The sequence below is a fragment of the Buteo buteo genome, chromosome 3, assembly GCF_964188355.1.
Source record: "Buteo buteo chromosome 3, bButBut1.hap1.1, whole genome shotgun sequence".
Classification (NCBI taxonomy): domain Eukaryota; kingdom Metazoa; phylum Chordata; class Aves; order Accipitriformes; family Accipitridae; genus Buteo; species Buteo buteo.
In genome coordinates, this window is record NC_134173.1 from 52,833,938 (window position 1) to 52,852,025 (window position 18,088).

At 41.5% G+C, this 18,088-nt stretch overlaps 1 protein-coding gene across 1 annotated transcript in view; it reads left to right on the forward strand.

Moving 5' to 3' along the window:
- The first annotated feature begins 795 nt into the window (after positions 1–795).
- Positions 796–18,088, forward strand: part of DPY19L4 (dpy-19 like 4) — a 35,988-nt gene continuing 18,695 nt past the window's right edge. The window contains 14 exon segments of the mRNA XM_075023621.1: positions 796–1,389; positions 1,391–1,487; positions 1,490–1,741; positions 5,155–5,262; positions 6,243–6,367; positions 7,020–7,110; positions 8,883–9,004; positions 9,844–9,989; positions 11,832–11,955; positions 12,522–12,656; positions 13,941–14,072; positions 14,162–14,260; positions 15,476–15,549; positions 17,384–17,542. Coding sequence (XP_074879722.1) covers positions 796–1,389; positions 1,391–1,487; positions 1,490–1,741; positions 5,155–5,262; positions 6,243–6,367; positions 7,020–7,110; positions 8,883–9,004; positions 9,844–9,989; positions 11,832–11,955; positions 12,522–12,656; positions 13,941–14,072; positions 14,162–14,260; positions 15,476–15,549; positions 17,384–17,542 — 2,258 coding nt within the window.

Here is an 18,088-nt window from a genome sequence, read left to right on the forward strand (position 1 = left end):
GCAAGAGTCCTTCTTAGTGGGACCTCCTGAGGTGTGCCACCAGGCAGTGGTCAGGGAAGGCGCCAGCCTTTGCCCTGGCCTGGCATCCCACGTGCAGCATAGGAGTAGCTTATGTTGCCATAGCTGTGAAATCAGGGGATTGTCATATTGCAACGAACCTGGCTCCGTGTATATAATCAGCTCAGCCTATTGTCATGGTGAGAACTCAGGACTTTCACCACCAAAAATGCAAGCTGCTACTGCTTCAGGGTGATACATGTTCCCTCTCACAGCAGCACTACTTGTGGATTGGTGCAACCAAACACTGTGCTTCACAGACTCCCCAAAATGACAAGGTCTTGAGTGGGGGGAGTCCATAAGGCCTCCTGCAATAAAAAAACGTGTTTATTTACAGCAATGTTACAACAACATGATGTTGTTTACAACAATGGGTGGTGTTGTAGCCATGTCACCCCATTCGTGGCATCTCTTCATTGAGCCCCTATCTGTTGTCATTTCAAGCGTAAAGTAGGTAACTTCACTCTAAAGATCCTTCATCACCAGCCCTGTCCTCCTAACTTAGCTACTAACTCTAACCACATCCATCAGTGAACATACCGGCTTCCCCAGGTCTTTTGTTAAGTTACAGAAAACACTTTTCCATGCTATCCTTTACGCCCTGAAGGCATACCCAGCTCACATTCATGAAATTACCCCATCCCTCCAAATCCTTCTTTTGCCAGGGTGCTGACAATAACCACGGTAATCATTAGGTGGCTGGTATGGTGAAACGCCCACCTATTCCACTGCATAAGGATGCTTCATCTCTTCCTTACGCTCTTTCACTGACCTCCCTTTACCCAAACACAGCCCATTTTCCCAAAAGCGAACTGTAACTTCATCGGGGGTGGGGGCATCCTTTTGTCCTGCACTTGTACAGCCCCTGTGACAGCGGGGCCCTGGCACCGCGCTCCGGTAGTTCCTCACGATGCAAAAAGGAGCCCAAGGCAGGTGCGCGTCAAGGCCCAACCAACCACTTCTCTCACCAGGCCCTCGCAGCTGGCCCAGGGCTTTGTGCATGACCATCGAGCCTGGACTCTCCTGATAATGCTGTGCAGGGGGGGAGGCCTCCCCTTCCACGGAGGGCGGCTCTCTGCAGAGGGCAGGTGGGGTTCCGAGCGAGAGGCACCCCCGGGATATGCTCCACGGCCTGGGTGGGCCCCTCTGAAGGGGCACGGTCCCTCTGCAGCCGGGCTGGCAGGCGGGGGCGGCAGGGACCAGCACTTGGCTGCCCGTGGGAAGGCGCTTTTGAAGGCTGCGAGGCGGGGTGGGCTGACAGGAGGTCGGAGCTTCGCGCCTCCGGAGCGGGCCGGGGCCGGGGCCGGGGCCGGGGCCGGCTGCAGGGGGAGCCCCCCCTGCGCCGGCTCCCCGCCGCCGGAAGCGCGGGCCAGGTGGCCGCCCGCGCCTCGGTACGCCTCGGTACGCTGCCGCCGCGCTCCGGCCACCCCCCTCCGCTCTGCTACCACAGTTCCGCCGGAGAAGACGCGCGACGGCGGGACCGACGGCGGGGCGGCAGGAAGTGAGGGGCCGCTGCGCTCCGCTCGCCGTGTTATGCGAGAGCGCTCCCGCCCCCGGGGCCGACGAGAGGCAGGCGGCGGCGGCGGCGGCAGCGGCAGGAGCGCGGGCGGGGCGGCGTCGCCCCGGAGAGAGCGGCGGGGGGCCCCGGCGGCGGGCGGGGACCGCAGGCCGGCGATGGAGGAAGGTGAGGGGGGTGGCGGCGCGTGTGTCACCCTTATCCCCCTCCGCCGCCGGTACCGTGTGAGGGGGCGCGCGCCCAACGGGGCTGCCGCCGCCTCAGGCCGCGGAGCTGGGGGGCAGGGAGGGAGGGAGGGAGGTCGGTGTGTGTGGCCTGGGCCTGGGCCTGGGCCTGGGCCTGGGGCCGGTTCCCCTGGCGCAGGTCGGCAGCGTGGCTTTGGCTGGGGCTAGCGGTTTTGTGTCAGGTACGTGCCGGGATAGCAGCGCCGGTACGAAGGTAAAGCGCCTGCCTGCGGGACGCGGAGTCGGCCTCCCCCGGCAGCGCTGGTCCCGCCGCCGCGGCGGCTGGTGGCAGTGCCGGCTCAGGCCGGCCCGATCCCTGCTCGGCGGCCCCCGCTGACGAGGCCTCCTCTTCCCTGCCCAGGGCAGCCCGTCGTTTGCAGCACCAAGCGGGAGGAAGCTGGGTGGATGGGAGCCCAGAAACCTGGGGTCTGTTTCTGTTCCCTCGCCCGGCATTGCCCCCGTGCAGAGCCCGCCGGGCAGCAGCCGTCAGCTGCGTGGGTGCCTCTGTGAGCGTGCTTTTTCTTTGGCATCCCTTCCGTTTCCCCGACTGTATGTTTCAGTCTGTCACATCCCTCGTTTCCCTTTTAGCCCCCCATACAATTATTTTTCTCTAGGTCTCTTTTGTGCTAATTCCCTTCGTGGGCCCTAGGAGTTAGCACTTAGTTTTCTTGGGGAAATTGGCAGAAACACGACTGTAAGTAGGCACCCAGGGAAATGCAAGAGCAAAACAAGCATGTGCGATACTGTCCCATGGTATATTGCAGCCTCCCAGCTGTTCTCAGCTGGGGTACTTTCTGAGCTGGACATGGTTTCTGTGTATTTGGTAGTCTTTGGTTGTTTGTCCTCCACAAATGTGTCCATCTTCTCTTGAATCTGTGTAAACTCTTCGTTTACAGAACATTCTTTGGGTAGGAGTGGTCTACATGAAGGCGATGTGCAACGAACTGGTTCCTTCTAGCCTGACTCACTGGGTTTGTTTGATAACTTCTTGTTCCAGTATTAGAAAAGAAGGTGAATCACTGCTCTCTATTCAGCCTGCTTGTGCACTTCACTACCTTGTAGACCTCTGGCATGTTTCTATTGGTCATTTTCTTTTCCAGACTGAGGCATCCTCAACTTGCTTCCTTGTTCCTTGTATGGGAGCCATTGCACACCTTTGATCATCCTCGTGGCCCTTCTCTAAACGTTTTCCAGCTCTATCTTATCCTTCTTTAGATGAGAGGACAGGAATTGCAGGCAGCGCTCAATTTGCGGGTGAAAAATGGATTAATATAGTGGCACACAGGAGCAATGGATACACACAAAAAAAAGTGGAATGTAAGTTGTCTGAACAAGAGTTGGAAAAAAATGCACTGGGAACTTACAGAGAGTTAGAAAGCAATCTCATGAAGAATTGCATGCTGGATAAAGAGGTACTGGAGGCTGTGTCATCAGTTCAAAATCCTAGATTATTTTTAGTTGTCACCTTGTTTGACTTTCATTTCACCCCATTTAAAGGATTCATAGAAGAGGAAACAGCATTTTTCTTGTTTGAGGCAGCTGCAAATGCAACAGAAGTAGCATACTTGGATCCTTCTTTGTTACTGCTTTGAGGGGGGGAATCTGTTGAGCAGTCTTCAAAACTGAGGTGAAGATAATTTGCTGACTGAGATGTAGTTGTTTCAGAATTAGAATTTTAAATTGTTCTTTCTTTGGGCGTTTTCTATTACTGCTGGTAAGTCTAGACTTCATAAGTGTGTTACACTTCTAATATGGCTTACTTATCTGCCAGAAGAGCGAAAGAAATGCCTTTTTCTCCAGTGTTCTCACTGCTGTTGCTTATGACAAGGGCATACAGTTGTGTTTCCAAGCACGTATCTACCCATTCCGGTGATCTAGGGTTTTTTGCCCTATTTTATTTTGTGTGGTACAAGTGACTTTTCATTGCAGTGCACTTAGTGTTTGTGTTGCTGATTAACTCGTATACATGACGTGAAGAGATACTGGTGTATATTTCATTTTGGATTGACAGAATGATAAATGTAATACTAAACACCCTAAACCTTGTTTTGTTCAATATATTTCCAATTCTTGTCTTATTTAAGAAGGTAGGCATTATCTGTTCATTCCATGAAAAATGTTATCATTGAAGTCTTGATTTGCTCAGAATAACTTATAAATTGCTTTGAAAATTCTGTTAAAACACAGATACATGTGTCCTGATACAGGCAGACACCACTTTAACAGTTTATTTATATTGCTATCTCTAGTTTCTAACTTCTAGATTTAAAAGTTGGGAGTTAAAAGTAGACTGGTTTAGACTTGAAGTAATATACAACCAGAGTAATTAAAAGGCTTGTTGTGGGATGTGAAGATTGATACCTCAAGTTTAAAGTTGAATGGCTTTATGAAAGAGCTGTTCTATGTCCAGAGGAAATCAGTGGCTACAAAATCTCAAGCAGTGTTGGACAGTAGGTCAAACTGGAGAGCTAAAAAATCTGGAGCATGAGTTACAGTTAAACCTTTTCATCGCAATTCTAAATGACATAAATGTTGTGGGATGTCATCTTTAATATAGTAATTGTAACAGACTTTTTGCAATGAGTCCTTCTGTATGGAGACTTACACTCTGTGAATTAGCCTTGTTGCCTTTCAGACTGTAAAATAAATGGGCCAGGGCTTCAAACTGCTGTTGTTTACAGAAAACTTAACAGAAGCCAAAGAAGCCCTCAGTCTTGTGATGTGATCTACATGGCCCAGCAGACTGGGCTTTTTAATTATATGTTAGACTAAAAATTCATAAATCTGCTTAGTTCCAGTAGATCTGGAAAAAAGTGGCAATATATTTACTTTATAGTATCATATATTTGCTTTATAAAAGCTTTCACCATATGAATAACAGGCAGCTCAATTTAAAAGTAATGGACAAGCCCAGTTTTTGTATTACAGTATAATGTGCTTAGTACACTACTGTACTATAGCAGCATGAAACCAGGATGAGAGTACAATGGAATTGGCACCAATTTCTCCCAGTGTCTCTATCAACTTATCTAAACTACTGCTTTCCTTCATTTGTGTAATACATTCACCATGGAATAAACCAGTTAGCTTCCAGTTTGGGTTCTGGGTAATCCCAGAGTATGGCCTCAGGAGAAAACTATTGGATTTTCTAAGGAATAACATACGAATTGATTTCTGTATTGTTACATTATTGTTTTAGTTAGGCATATGACATACTTTAATTGAGTCTTTTTGTCAAATATATCTGCTCTGGGATTAAATCAGTAGCAATTACTGGCTGTTACTTGCTGCTGTGTGCATTTCTCAGAGTGCGATTTTAGGTATTGTGTTGCAATAACTTAAAAAAAATGTCTTCAGGGGCAGCAGACCTGCGACAGAGAAAGAAGCAAAACTGTACAGAATCTGACAAAATGGCTTCAGAGGAGAGAAACAAAGAAAACGCAAAGCTGGGAAGATCGCCAAAGTGTAAGCTACAGAATTTTTAGCCAACTTCTGATTTATTTTTCATTATTCTTTAACATTTTATGGGAAGATATTTGTAGCACAGTAATTTATAACAGACTTATTTTGAATTAGGTTTTTGAATGTTTCAAGAAAAAACAGGCATGCACTTTAGAATTCTTTAATAATGACATTTTATGTATTGCAGAGTGAAACGGTAGTTCTGGATTGTTTCAGGTTGGGGGCGGGGGGGGAGGGGAGAGGCAGATGGGTTAAGAATCTTACTGTTGTTACTATTTCAGTACAAATAAATATTTTAATTGTGCCTGGAGTGATCTTTTGGTTGGGGAGCTGAAAGGCGTGAAGTAATGGTACTGAAACATGAACAGACAAAAAGTCCTTACAGCTTTTCAAGAAACAGAACTAAACCCAGGTGTAATTTTAGGCAAGTGCTCACGAGCTACCAAAAACTTTTATATTAGAAATGCGTACTAACTTGAAGGAGCTACAGGTGAAGTAGACACTCATTGAATGAGTTTGGTAAAATTCAGATTAGTTCCTTCCTCTCATATTTAAAAACAGAATGGAGAATAGAATGTGTTGCTATTGATGCTAGATGTTGTATTGCCACCTCTTTCTGTTAATGCCTCTAAGAATTTTGCGGTGTTCTGGGTAAAATCTAGAGTTTGCTCTGTTTACTTGGAAGACACTTTTTCTTCTTGGAATTCATTTGAAAATGAAACTTACTAGAATGGAGAGAAATCTGCAGAGTAGTGTGTGAGTATTTTTTTTGAGAGTCGTATGAAGCAATGGTAACAACTGGGAAAGAAAATTCTGCAGGACAGGAATAACAAACGAGTTCTCAATGTATCTGTGCTGCTGATGGTGTGATAATTCGGATGCTAGTAAGTTTACTTGCTGTTCAGAAATGAGTCATATGTAGGGCATACTGTTTGTTTCTAAATCCTCTGGACTATTTTAGCTTTTTCGCTGTCCCTTTTCAGATATGTTAATTCAGCGTTTTGCGAAACTTTTCTTTGGCTGTCTTGCGGCAGTCACTAGTGGAATGATGTACGCTGTGTACCTCTCAACGTATCATGAACGGAAATTCTGGTTTTCCAGCAGGCAGGTAAAGAAAAAGTTAAACTACTGAAACAAAAGCCAAATTGTATCCTTGAAATCAAAGCTGATCCATGTCAGGTTGGAACTACTTGCTTATAGAATCCTGTGTCCTCTTGCTCAGGCCTCTGTCTTTGATATAGTCTCTTTTTTTTGTTTTCTTTCTTTCTTTTTTTTTTTAAGTGTTTCTCCTACTACCAGTAGTCTTGCCTTGTCATGCTTTTGTATGTTTTTCCATGCCACCCTTTATAATTGAAATACCTTTCTAAAATTTGGAGAAAAAACTGAAGCATACTGGGATTGCATAAGCTAAACAACAGGAATGTATGTTTTGGTTTTTTTTTTTAAGAACTGTATTATTTAGTGAAGTATGGAAAGTTGAATGAAATTCAGGTTTGTGAATATGAAAAGATCCTGTGGATCTTGTGCTGACTTATGATGTAGATTTGAGTTGCTCTGATTCCAAGCATGTTTGCTAAGTTATAGAGACCTTTATATACCTGACGGAGGTGCTGTGAAGATTAATGTTTTGTGGAATACTTTGAAGATGTACAGTAGAGTCATAACCATGTGCTGTATTACAAAACCAGTCTATCTGAAAATATATAGTCTTCTATGGGAAGAGATTGCAGGAGGTGAATATATATATTTTTTTTTCCTAGGAACTTGAACGAGAAATTACATTTCAGGGTGACAGCGCCATTTATTACTCATTCTATAAAGAACTGCTAAAGGCTCCTTCCTTTGAAAGAGGTACAAACCCTGTTTGTTTTATTAACCTTGAAAAGTCCTGTTCCGTTTGGAGATAGTAAAAAACCTCCTGCAGACTGGGGAGACTGATTTTATATTCTTATATAGGTATATCAGTCAGATTAAAAACTGCAAACTGTCCTAACTTTTCAGTGCCTTTAAAAAAACAATATTTAACTATCCTGTATTCCACCAGATTGCCTTTAATCACTACTCTGCAGTGGGATTAATATTACTCTCATACTGCCCTGTATGGAAGTTATCATTGGGTTTGCCTATGCTACATAGTGGATTTTCTGCCATGTAAGCATAATTTATGTTTAATCTGGGAGTGGGGGATGGAAATTACTGTTTTCCATCCTCTGTGAGAAGATGGAACAGTTTCTGTCAAGAGTTGATCTGCTCCATCTTGTCCTTGCCAGAGGTTTCTACTCCTGTCAGCTATGATGAATAGATGTTGATGAGCACTGAGTGATGGGGACAGAAATCAAAAGGAAGGAGAACAAACTGGGTGGCCATGGTCTCTCCTTCCTTTGCACCCCTGATCTTTATCCTGCGCTGGCTCTAGAGCTCACTCACCCTAGGTCCCTAAACCAGCAGCAAACTAAAGCAATGAAAAGAAGATGGAACAATTTAATGCTAGTTTAGTGAGTTCAGAAGGGCAGCTGGGCTAGCATGGGGAAAAGGCGAGAACTCCAGAAGAGGGAGTGAACAGCCCTATCTCTCAGTGGTCAGCCGTTGAATTAGTTCAGTCCCCTTGTGAAACCTCATCTGAAGCCAGTTAAACTTTGTATGTATAGTTTTATTGGTTAAACAGTTTCCCAGCTGATGTGTAGCACGTCAGCAATATATAATGGGTCTTCGATACAGTCAGTTCCTCATTATCTCTGGGGAGATCACCCTTGCTCTGAATAGATGGACTGCCTCGTCCAGGCATGCTGCCTGTGCAAACAGGTAGACTCATGTGTCTACTAGGTATTATGGGGGCACGCAGTTTTCAAAGGTGTATCATAGCTGTGCTGGACCCAGTTATAAGTCCTGCAAGACCTGGTTTGGCCTGCAGAGAACCAGCTGCAGACCACACACCAAGATACACTCAGAGATGGAAGCAGTTAGCTTGTTTGGCTGTTGCATTGTTGTTGGGGGTTTTGTTCCTTTTTTTTTTTTCCCCCCTCTCCTCTAATTTGGATTATTTTTCCTCTTCCCTCTATTGTCCTAAGTAATGACAAGTCTTTAAATATAGTATCTCAGAATCATGTATCCTTCAAGTATGCCAGCTTCAATTTTATCTTGATCCCATACAAAGGCGTATTGTGTTGAGTGAGTGATTCTCAGAAGTCTCAGAAACACAGGGCTGAAAATGGTGATGAGGCCATCATATCTGACCTCTTTGTGGAGATGGGTTTAATACATCCTGCTTGTCCCTATTAGATATTTGTATCACTTCTTAACCTCCTGTGAAGGTGATCTGTAGGTAGCTGGTTCCAGGGCTGCATCAGTAGGTTACTGAAAAGGCTGCGCTTCAGCTGGTTAGTTTTGGGCCTTCTATTTAAAGACTAGATCAAAAAATGGTAGTAACTTTGTCACTAAATTAGTACGGTGGAGTGACATCTGGCACAGAAATTTCTCCTTCCTTTAAAATTAGGAGTGGTGAATCAGTCACTAGCTTTAATGGTCAAGTCTGTTTCCCTCTACTTTTGAGTATGCTTTCACCTCTTTTAAGAACAGCAATAGTAAGTGATTCCAAGAATGATACTTTTTTGTTTTGTCTACAGGTGTTTATGAGTTGACACACAACAATAAGACAGTATCACTGAAGACGATAAATGCAGTCCAGCAAATGACTTTGTACCCAGAGTTGATTGCCAGTGTTTTATATCAAGCATCTGGTAGCGAAGTATGTGCATTTCTCCTACTTCCTGTGCTTTTGTTATGGTTGTGTATGTGTGTGTGTATGAGACTTTCTATGCTGTATACAATAAACACATGCAATATTTGCTGAATGAGTTGAGCTACGCCTCTCACCAGATCCAGGTTCTCCTCAATTATGATCAGTCTCTGGCATAGGATTTTGGGGGTTTATATGCACTAAACTTTTCTGTCTGTTATTCTTTACTTCTACAAACTGCTTAGAAATTTGGAGAGTATCTGTGCTATCCATTAAAAACAGGAAAGTTAGCTCCTTCAGAGTACAGAAGTCTGTTATAGTGGTACCTGTCTCTACGCATTCCCGTATAGATAAAAGAGAAAAACACTTTTGTAGATAAACCTTTTGTCTCTCTCTGCTCTGCTCAGGCTTTGTTCTGCTTATGCTGCATACTTGTGTCCTCTCTCATTTGCCTTTCTTTTTTATTAATTTTGGAACCGTTTTTGCCACATCTTTACTTCTCCAAGTTTCTCCCCTACATAACTTCTTCCAGTAGTCCTGTGAACTTTGTATCTCACTGCAGTATAGATTTATTAAATCTGACACATAACAATGTTCATGCTAAAACAAATACAAAAATCATGGCACTAGCAAGCTGAGTCCTGAAGCGTGCTTTTAATTCACACTGCTTTGTTCTCCCTGAGCCCAAAATAAAAGCATGCTCAATACTTTTCTAGAATAGGGGCTGTCTCTTACCTGTTTGTAAAGCACCTAGCACACTGTTAGCGGTATGCAAATAGTAAATAGTAATCATTTCCAGCTTCAGCTCAGTTGCCGCTATGTCTCTTCGTTTTTATTTGTAATTTCAGGAAGTTATTGAACCAGTGTATTTCTACATTGGTATAGTTTTTGGACTGCAGGGAATTTATGTGACTGCATTGTTTGTAACCAGTTGGGTTATGAGTGGGACTTGGCTGGCAGGAATGCTGACTGTAGCATGGTTCATTATTAACAGGTAAGAAAAACATCTTTCTACAATCTAGTTTGTCAATAAGGCATTTTAAAATATTAGAGCGGATTGAAATGCTTTCTATTAAACTTTGTGTTCTCATTTTGAGAGCAAGCTCTTATGCTGAATACAAAACATTTCCCAGAGATGCACTCATTCTCATGATGCTTTTATTAATGGAAAGGCCTCCTGTTGTCCAAACCATCCACACTGCTAGATGAACTGACTTTATGTATGTGTGTGAATACAGGAGTGTTCTCACGCAATTCCATTTTGCAAAAACATTCCTCAGAAGGTTTTGGTTTTGTGCTGGTGAAGAATGAAAACAAATTTCCAAAGCTGCTGTAAAACAGAATTGTTCTCTGTGTCCAGCTCTAAATGTTGTGACGGTTGTTCTGTTGCTTAGAAGGAAATGACCTTGATTTTTCTTGTAAAGAGTCTTTGATTTTTTTTTTTTTTTTTAATCTGCATTTTGTAGTGGGTTTTTGTGCAAAGTGGAATCTTCTTAGAGGATCCTGATCTCAAGGGTTTTTTATTTTAAAACATTTCACTTGCAAGAAAATGTCCCTTCCCTTTATGAAACACTGCAGTAATCGAGAGCCTCATTTGGGCAATGAGAACTTGTGTTCAGGCTCCTGGTTTGTCACCAAGAAGCTCTGGGGCTTTCTGTGAGCTTGAGAGCACTTGAAAGAAAAGACTTATGGAGGAGCAAAATGTTAGAGGTATGCCTTTAAAGTTGAACTGTTGGGAAGCGTCTTTTAGGAGTGTGAAGTCATCATGACCAAATCTGTGATTAGTAGCTAAAAATACTGTTCATCAAGCTGGTGTAAACAGTAGAAAGTAGGAAAAATGGTGAATAAAGCTGTATTTTTTTCAACAGCAAAGAAGATTAAACAGTGTTAACAAATTGAAAGGTCTAGTAGTTAAAAAAGCTCCAAATACGCCTCTGTAAGAGGCTTCAGAGGTAAAAGTGAAAGGTGATGCTTTCAAATATCTAAATGATTAAGGAGCTTGAGGCTTCTTTTTAAAAGCATAGTAGACACAAAGAAGACTATGTACCTCTGAAACTGATGCCTTTGATCACATTTGAAAGTGTGACTTGTGCTTCTAAGTCACTTTAGCACTTTTTAAAACTTTCTCCTACAGCTCTAATTGTGCAGATACTGTCAAGTCATTCCATGAGAAGACCCTGCATGCTCCCCATCCGTCTTTAATCTCTTGTTTTGCTGGGCAGAGTTTTCCCTGTAGACAGAGTATCTGCTGGTGCTGCTGCTATGAGGGAGCACTACTTTGGATTCTAAGTATGTTGTGCTCGACCACTTAAATCACTTATTTAAAACATATTGTGTGAGAACTGAAAGGAATCTTTTCTCTCAGCTGTGAGCTGATTTTCATTGTAATGTGAAAAACTGCTGTTACAGCAGCGATCCCCTGCCTACGGACATAACATAAGACCATTTAGCACTGCTCGTGGCCAAAGAAGGCTCCATTGTCACAGTGCAGGTTGGCAGAAGCAGTGCATGTTGCGTGCAGTGCGTGATGCGTCCGGCTCGCACAGTGTTGTGGGCCAGAAAAGGCTGGAGGCAGATGGTCTTTGGCTTCAGTCCTGTAAATGCCACCTAATAAGGAGACCTGCTGAATAAATAACTAAAGATTGGACCTTCCATGCTGATGTTAAATTTGTGACCTGTATCGGCAGCAAAATTGTGTCAGTATTACTTTACAGCTAACACAGGAATAGTTGGCTTGCAAGGCCACACTGATAACTAGAAGTGACATTTAGGCTTTCCTTGATATTTTTGTTCCATAAATCTTTTAATAATTTTGTTTGTCTGTACTTTATTCTAGGACAGATACAACAAGAATTGATTACTCCATACCATCAAGGGAAAATTGGGCTTTGCCATATTTTGCATGTCAAGTAGCAGCTCTCACAGGCTATTTAAAAAAAACCCTAAATTGTTCTGCTGAGGTAAAGCAAAATTAATTTCTTAATAAAGAGTTGCTGGTAGAACTGTGCTATAGAGTAGTTACCTCTCTCACTATTGCCCTACTAGGCAGAAAACAATAGATGTTTTGTTTGTTCTTTTCAAAACAGCCACTTGGATTTCACCTAGGCATGTGCAGTTTTTGCTAAGCGACTCGTGCCCTGCCCTGTTATGCCCCCATGAGGGTTCAGAGAGAACAGTGTGGTAAAGAGCTGTGTGCTGTCTTTTTAAAATAAACTGATGCAGATTTTTTTCTCACTATGTAAACTATTTTGTTGCTCTTCCTGTTGCTTGGAGAAGATGGTGGTAACTTCCTTTCCCTGTCTCACTGTCAAAGATGTTTCTTCTGATTGGTTATAAATGTTTTTGAATGTTTCAGTAATTTCTTCCATCTGACAATGTTAAATATGTCTGAAGTCAATATTTTGATTATTTCCTAAAATAATTATTAATTTCCATAATTTCTGTTTTAATGACCTCTCAGTTACTTAGTGACAGAGATGCATAGTATGAAATTAATGCTTTTTTTTGGTTTTCTTTTTTTCTCTAGAAGTTTTGTTACCTTTTGGTGAGTGCTTCAACGTATACCTTCATGATGATGTGGGAATACAGTCATTACCTCCTGTTTGTCCAGGCTGTTTCTCTTTTTCTGCTAGACAGCTTTGCCCTGGCCCAGACAGAGAAGGTATTAGAACTCTTCAGCCTACTGATAATTGGGGACTTAAATACAGCCTCAGAGGTGCCTGCCATAAATAATGCTCAGGAGCTCCAAAGCGTGCAGACTGAGTGAAGACTTGAGCGTCTTGCAGCGTGGGTCCAGCTGAAGTGCATGTCATGTCCATCAGAAGAATAAAATGAGTTTAAACGCACTGTCTTTTGGACTACTGTGTTTGGGACAGCTTTCCTAACAAAAGGGTCAGAAGCGAGACAAAGCTGCTGAGACCTCAAACATCCTTGGAGAGCTGAAAGAGTGATGAATGATACTCAGTCATGCATCCTTTTTGGCCTAGCTGCCTCTTCTTTTCTTTCCCCTATTCACAGTAGGGTGGGGCTGACCAAAAAACTGCTCTGTTGGCTCTGTGCAGTTAAAGGGCTCATATTCACCCTGAATGGCCCACCCTGTACTGATTTAGCCAGTAAATAGGCTAGAGAGATGCTGAAGGCCAATTGATTTTTCAATACAAGAAAGTATTTGGATTTATTCTGCAAAATGGTTCTTAGAAATGTTGCAACAATAAGGCATTTTTACTCTGCCTATTGCCATGGTATATATGCTACTTTGTACATGTGTGCCTTCTAGTTTTATTAGATGTAACTTCCATTTCAAACTGCATGCAATTCTAATTCATCACGTCTTCTTTCAATTGCTTTTTTTTCTGTTCCTCAGCAGTGGGAAATGTTTGATTTATTTTAGTTCAAAGCAGGGTCCTTAAAATACAAGGGAGAAGATGAGTGTTTTGGTAAAAGTCTAAAAAATCAAGTATCAGGGTTTAAAAGGTCTGCTTATCAATTAGTAAATAACAGAAAGTATCAGTAACAGTCTGTATATTCCTAAGATAGGTTAAATGAACAACTTATTGTGAGGGCAAGGAAAGCACATGTTTACAGTAGTCGGCTCTTTCACACAAATTGTGTGTTCATATGGTTGCATTGTGGTTACTTCTTCATGCTGCATCATAGTGAGGTGTTACTGAACGGCGAGGCTTTGTAAAATACTACTACTTTTGGCATTTTTACAGAATTCTTGTGAAGTAATTGTGCATTAATTAGTGGGGCTGACCAGGATCATTTGATGTGAAATACTTTCCAGAGCCAAATGGTACCCTGCTAGATTAATGAGTTGGAGGATAGAGATCCATTAATCCCCTGATTAACAGAGGAATGGAGTGAGCTATCTAATTCTCTAAAAAGCAAGACGTGTGTCAACTGCAATTTTATTTTATTGTGTTTTATTTTGTTTCTTCGACAGGTCCATGAAGTATACAAAATCTACTTGTTTTCTCTCTTCTTGGGGTACCTTTTGCAGTTTGAAAATTCAGCCTTACTGGTGTCACCATTACTGAGTCTTGTAGCAGCTTTAATGCTCTCTAAATGCCTTCAGGTAACTAGACTCTCCTCTAACTCTGTGTGTAGTTTTTATTATTTAAACTGAACTCCAAATGATATGGCATTCTTAAAATATTTTTGCAGATGAATATGAAAAAAGGTACATTTATGTCAAGATTGCTGAAAATAATGTACATTTATTTGGTACTTACAATAACAGTGACACTGAACTTCTTACTAAAGGTAAGATTCCTCTGTAAAAAGTGATTTTATTTGTCAAAATGTAAATGGAAAGTTGCAGATGTATCTTGGAAAAATCTTTTGAAATGTTGCTTAATCTTACTGATCTGAGAGTTCATCACTTAATTCATAGCAAATTGGAGTACTAAAAATTGAGTCATTCTGTATTTATATAAAAAGTCTTTAACAACTCAAGCAGCTGTTTCTTGTTGGGGTTTTGATCTTTTGGGTTGAGGTTAAAGCATGGCATAGAAAAACTCTTTAAATCACACGAGGTATTTCATAAATGTGGGCTTTGTTATAATTTGGATGGCCTCTACAAACTGGTCTGAATATTAAAATGATATTCTTGTGTATGGAGAAGACCTAGTAGCCAGGAATCGGTATGAGTAGTCTCAGGGTAGATGTCAATTTTCAATTAAGTTTCAACTAGAACATGGGAACAGAGACCTTTGCTTAGTGTCAGAGTCAGCTAGGAGTTGAGATTACACGATAGGATTTTAGCCTGGTCTTGTATTTTGGTTAGCAACTCCCTCTTGCTGGCTCTAGTCTTTTGCATAATTTATTGTGTTTTTCCTCTATGTCTCAAACTCACCCTGGTTGTGTTAATTAACAGTGTCAACTTAAAAATAAAGAAGCTACTGAACCCTAAAAAGTTTGAGAGGAGTTCAGATCTGATTATTTTCTTGTGCCATTCAGACTGGCTAGCCTTGCTGTATCTCCAGGAAAATAAAACCTAACCTTGAAAAATATGACTTAATTACATAGACAGTACACAGAACTTTTGGCTGCTCAAACAATTTATGTGAAGATTACAAATGCTTATAACTTTTGCTAGACTGCAGTCCTATTGTTTAGTGGAGCCAAATGCAATGTCCTTTGGCTTGCTTGGGGGTAAGTCTATGTTTTTCATGATCCTTTTTACACTGCTTGGTAGTCTTCTGACAATTTATTGACAGATTTTCACTTGCCCTCCTGTTGGGGTACGTGAATGAAACGAAGGGAATGATATTCTCAAGGAAACCCTAAAGATAGATTGGTTTAAGTGAAGATTTACGATACTATACCAGTGCCTTAATTGGCACACTTAATCCAATTTGTTAGTTTTAACTTAATCTTGAATAGTTGATTGTTCCCATTTGTAATCTGAATGAAGTGACCACATGAAAGCTGCTTCCAGCACTTCATAAGATTTTTCTCTGCTAACTTAATTTTCAGATGGTTGTTCCTCATAAAGAAAATGAGCATTTGCTGAAGTTCATTGAAGTAAAACTTGGCTTAAACACAACTAAGTAAGTTTTTAAACTCTTTACACCTTCTAAGATATCCAAACTTCTGAAACTGCTGTGAGTGTAAAATTTCAGTGGGTTGTGAGAATTTTATAGAGGAGTTAGGGAAACAGTTTCTATTTGTCACCTGGTTTTAAGATTGTCTTAAAAAAAGATGCATATACAGAATTCACTTAGGATTTTGAGGTTTATGAGGCACCTCAATATTTTTCATGCCTTGGGGTGAAAACATTTCATAGATTTTTGTTTTCTTTTGATGCTGAAGAGCAAAAACTTTCTGTACCCTGTCTAGTGTTTCTAATAAGACTTGAAAGCAGAGATAATAGGGTGAAGGTGGTGGTACTACTAACCTTTTATAGCCTGGAAAAGAAAGGGCTCTGAAAAGAGTCATGAACTATTGGTACTATCTCAAAACAGGGTTGGGTTGTGGGCTTTTATTTTTAGTTTTGTAGGAATAACACCCCAGAAGAAAACCCTGTATGTTTTGGAAGAAATTCGGACAAGGGACAACTTAAAAGTCAGAGGGAATTGTTGTGATTCTAAGAAAAACTGTTTGCATCTGTGAAGAGTTGAATGTTGGTCTACAAGAAGATGACATCATGGCTACAGATTTTCTGCAGCACTTCAAATGGAGTATTGGTAAGGACTGAGACACCTCCTGGACCCAAGCCAAGACTTGCAATTCTGTGCAGGAATTGGGACTCTCTCCGGGGAACTGCATCTCTCTTACAAAACTACTTCACGGCCTTTCAGGGGAAGAAGTGCAAAATGACATTACACATAAATGAAATTGTTGGGGAATTTTTGGAAGACAAGATGTAATGACATCGACTAAGATGCAGTGTTTAACACACATACATGCTCATTTGTAAGTGTTTTGCAAGAAAAGAAAGGACTGCTTCTGGTCAGGATTTCAGTTTCTTCAGCTACCAGGTATTATGGATTTTATTTTTTTTTCCCCCAGGGACTTGCTACATGTTACTTTCCAGGCTGTCAAACTCTGCAATGAAGCCAGTGATTGAGACAAACTGGGTGCAACTACGCCTAGAAAATTGTCTAACTGTGGGTTGGAGTTATGGTTTGCAGCACAAGAGCTTCAAGATCTGTCTTCTAAGGCCAGTTTGGACATGCCCAGCTGTTAATCTTTAAACTGATTCTGTCCAATTGAAAGTGGTTCAGTTCTCTAGTCTTCCCTTGGGGGAAAAGAAAAAGAAAAGAGGGAGGAGAGCAAAACAAAATAAGACAAGAATGCATTCAAAGCATCACATGCTGCACCAATTCCAGTTGAGAATACACATCGATAGTGCTTCTTGGCAGAGTATATAAGCTTTCTGCTCATTAATTGAGAAAGAAGAATGATCAAGTGGGTTCGGCTACAGAACTAGAATTTCAGCATTAAGGATTCTATTCTTGGCAGTGCCTCGGGCTTGTGATCTCAGATGACCACTTTCCCTTCTTCATCTCCCCGTTTGGAATGAGGACAAGCATACCTTCTTGCATCAATATCTCTAAAATCTTAATCCACTGTGACAATGAAGTGCTTTGTGGTCCCCATAATGGAGTTAAATGGGAGGTTGGGTTTTTGTGATATGAAAGAGTTGTAGTCTGGTCTCTTCAGATCACTGATTCTTTTTTCAAAGATAAGCTCTTGACAGTTACTCTAAAGAGTACTTGCAAAGCAGTTTCAAATGATGAAAAGATAACTTTTCAAGGATGAATTTGAAATAGTTTCCTATGACATGAATAGATTAAACTGTGATTGGTTGTGTACAGGGGTTTTTTTGCTAATCTGTGGGGTATTGCTGTTGTTTTTAATGGGATGTTTTTGCCTCACTAGGAATTTTACAATGAATTGGCTCCTTTGTCAAGAATCTCTTCAGGCACCCTCCCAAGACTTTTTTTTGCGACTAACACAGTCATCACTGTTGCCTTTCTATATTTTAGTATTAATTATCTGCCTTTTTTCTGTAACTCAGGTCATTTTTAGGAGAATTTGGTAAGTAACTTATTTATACTGAAAAATAAGTTAAAAATAAGAGGTTCATGAATGTCTTAAGTGAACGGTCATCATAATTGTTGCTCCAAAGTTTGTTGCACTGTGTAGCTTGCCAGGGTGTGAGCACCAGTAGAAAGGCCCACCAGAGGCTCCTAAAGAAAGTCCTTTAGTGAGGAGCTTCTTGAGCATCCCTCCAGTCAGGACAGGGAGTTGTCATTGGTTTGTTTCCCCATAGGTGCAATTCCTGCAGAGCTTTAGCTAATGTTTTGTGATATGTTTATGTCTCTTCCCACTGCAAGGGAGAAAGATGTTTTGTCTGTTTTCCCCTTCCAACAGAAAAGTTATCTGACTGTTGCTAGCGAATTTGTTTCTCTGTTTTGGGTTTGTTTGTTTGTTTTTTTCCCAAGTTTACATACTGTGAAGGATGAGATGGGTGGAGTTGAGAGGATTTCAGATTTCTAACGCTTCACTGTTTGGTGGTTTTGTTGTTTTTTTGTTTTTTTTTAAATCTTGTTTACTGTGATAAGGTCCATCAGCCTTTGCTGC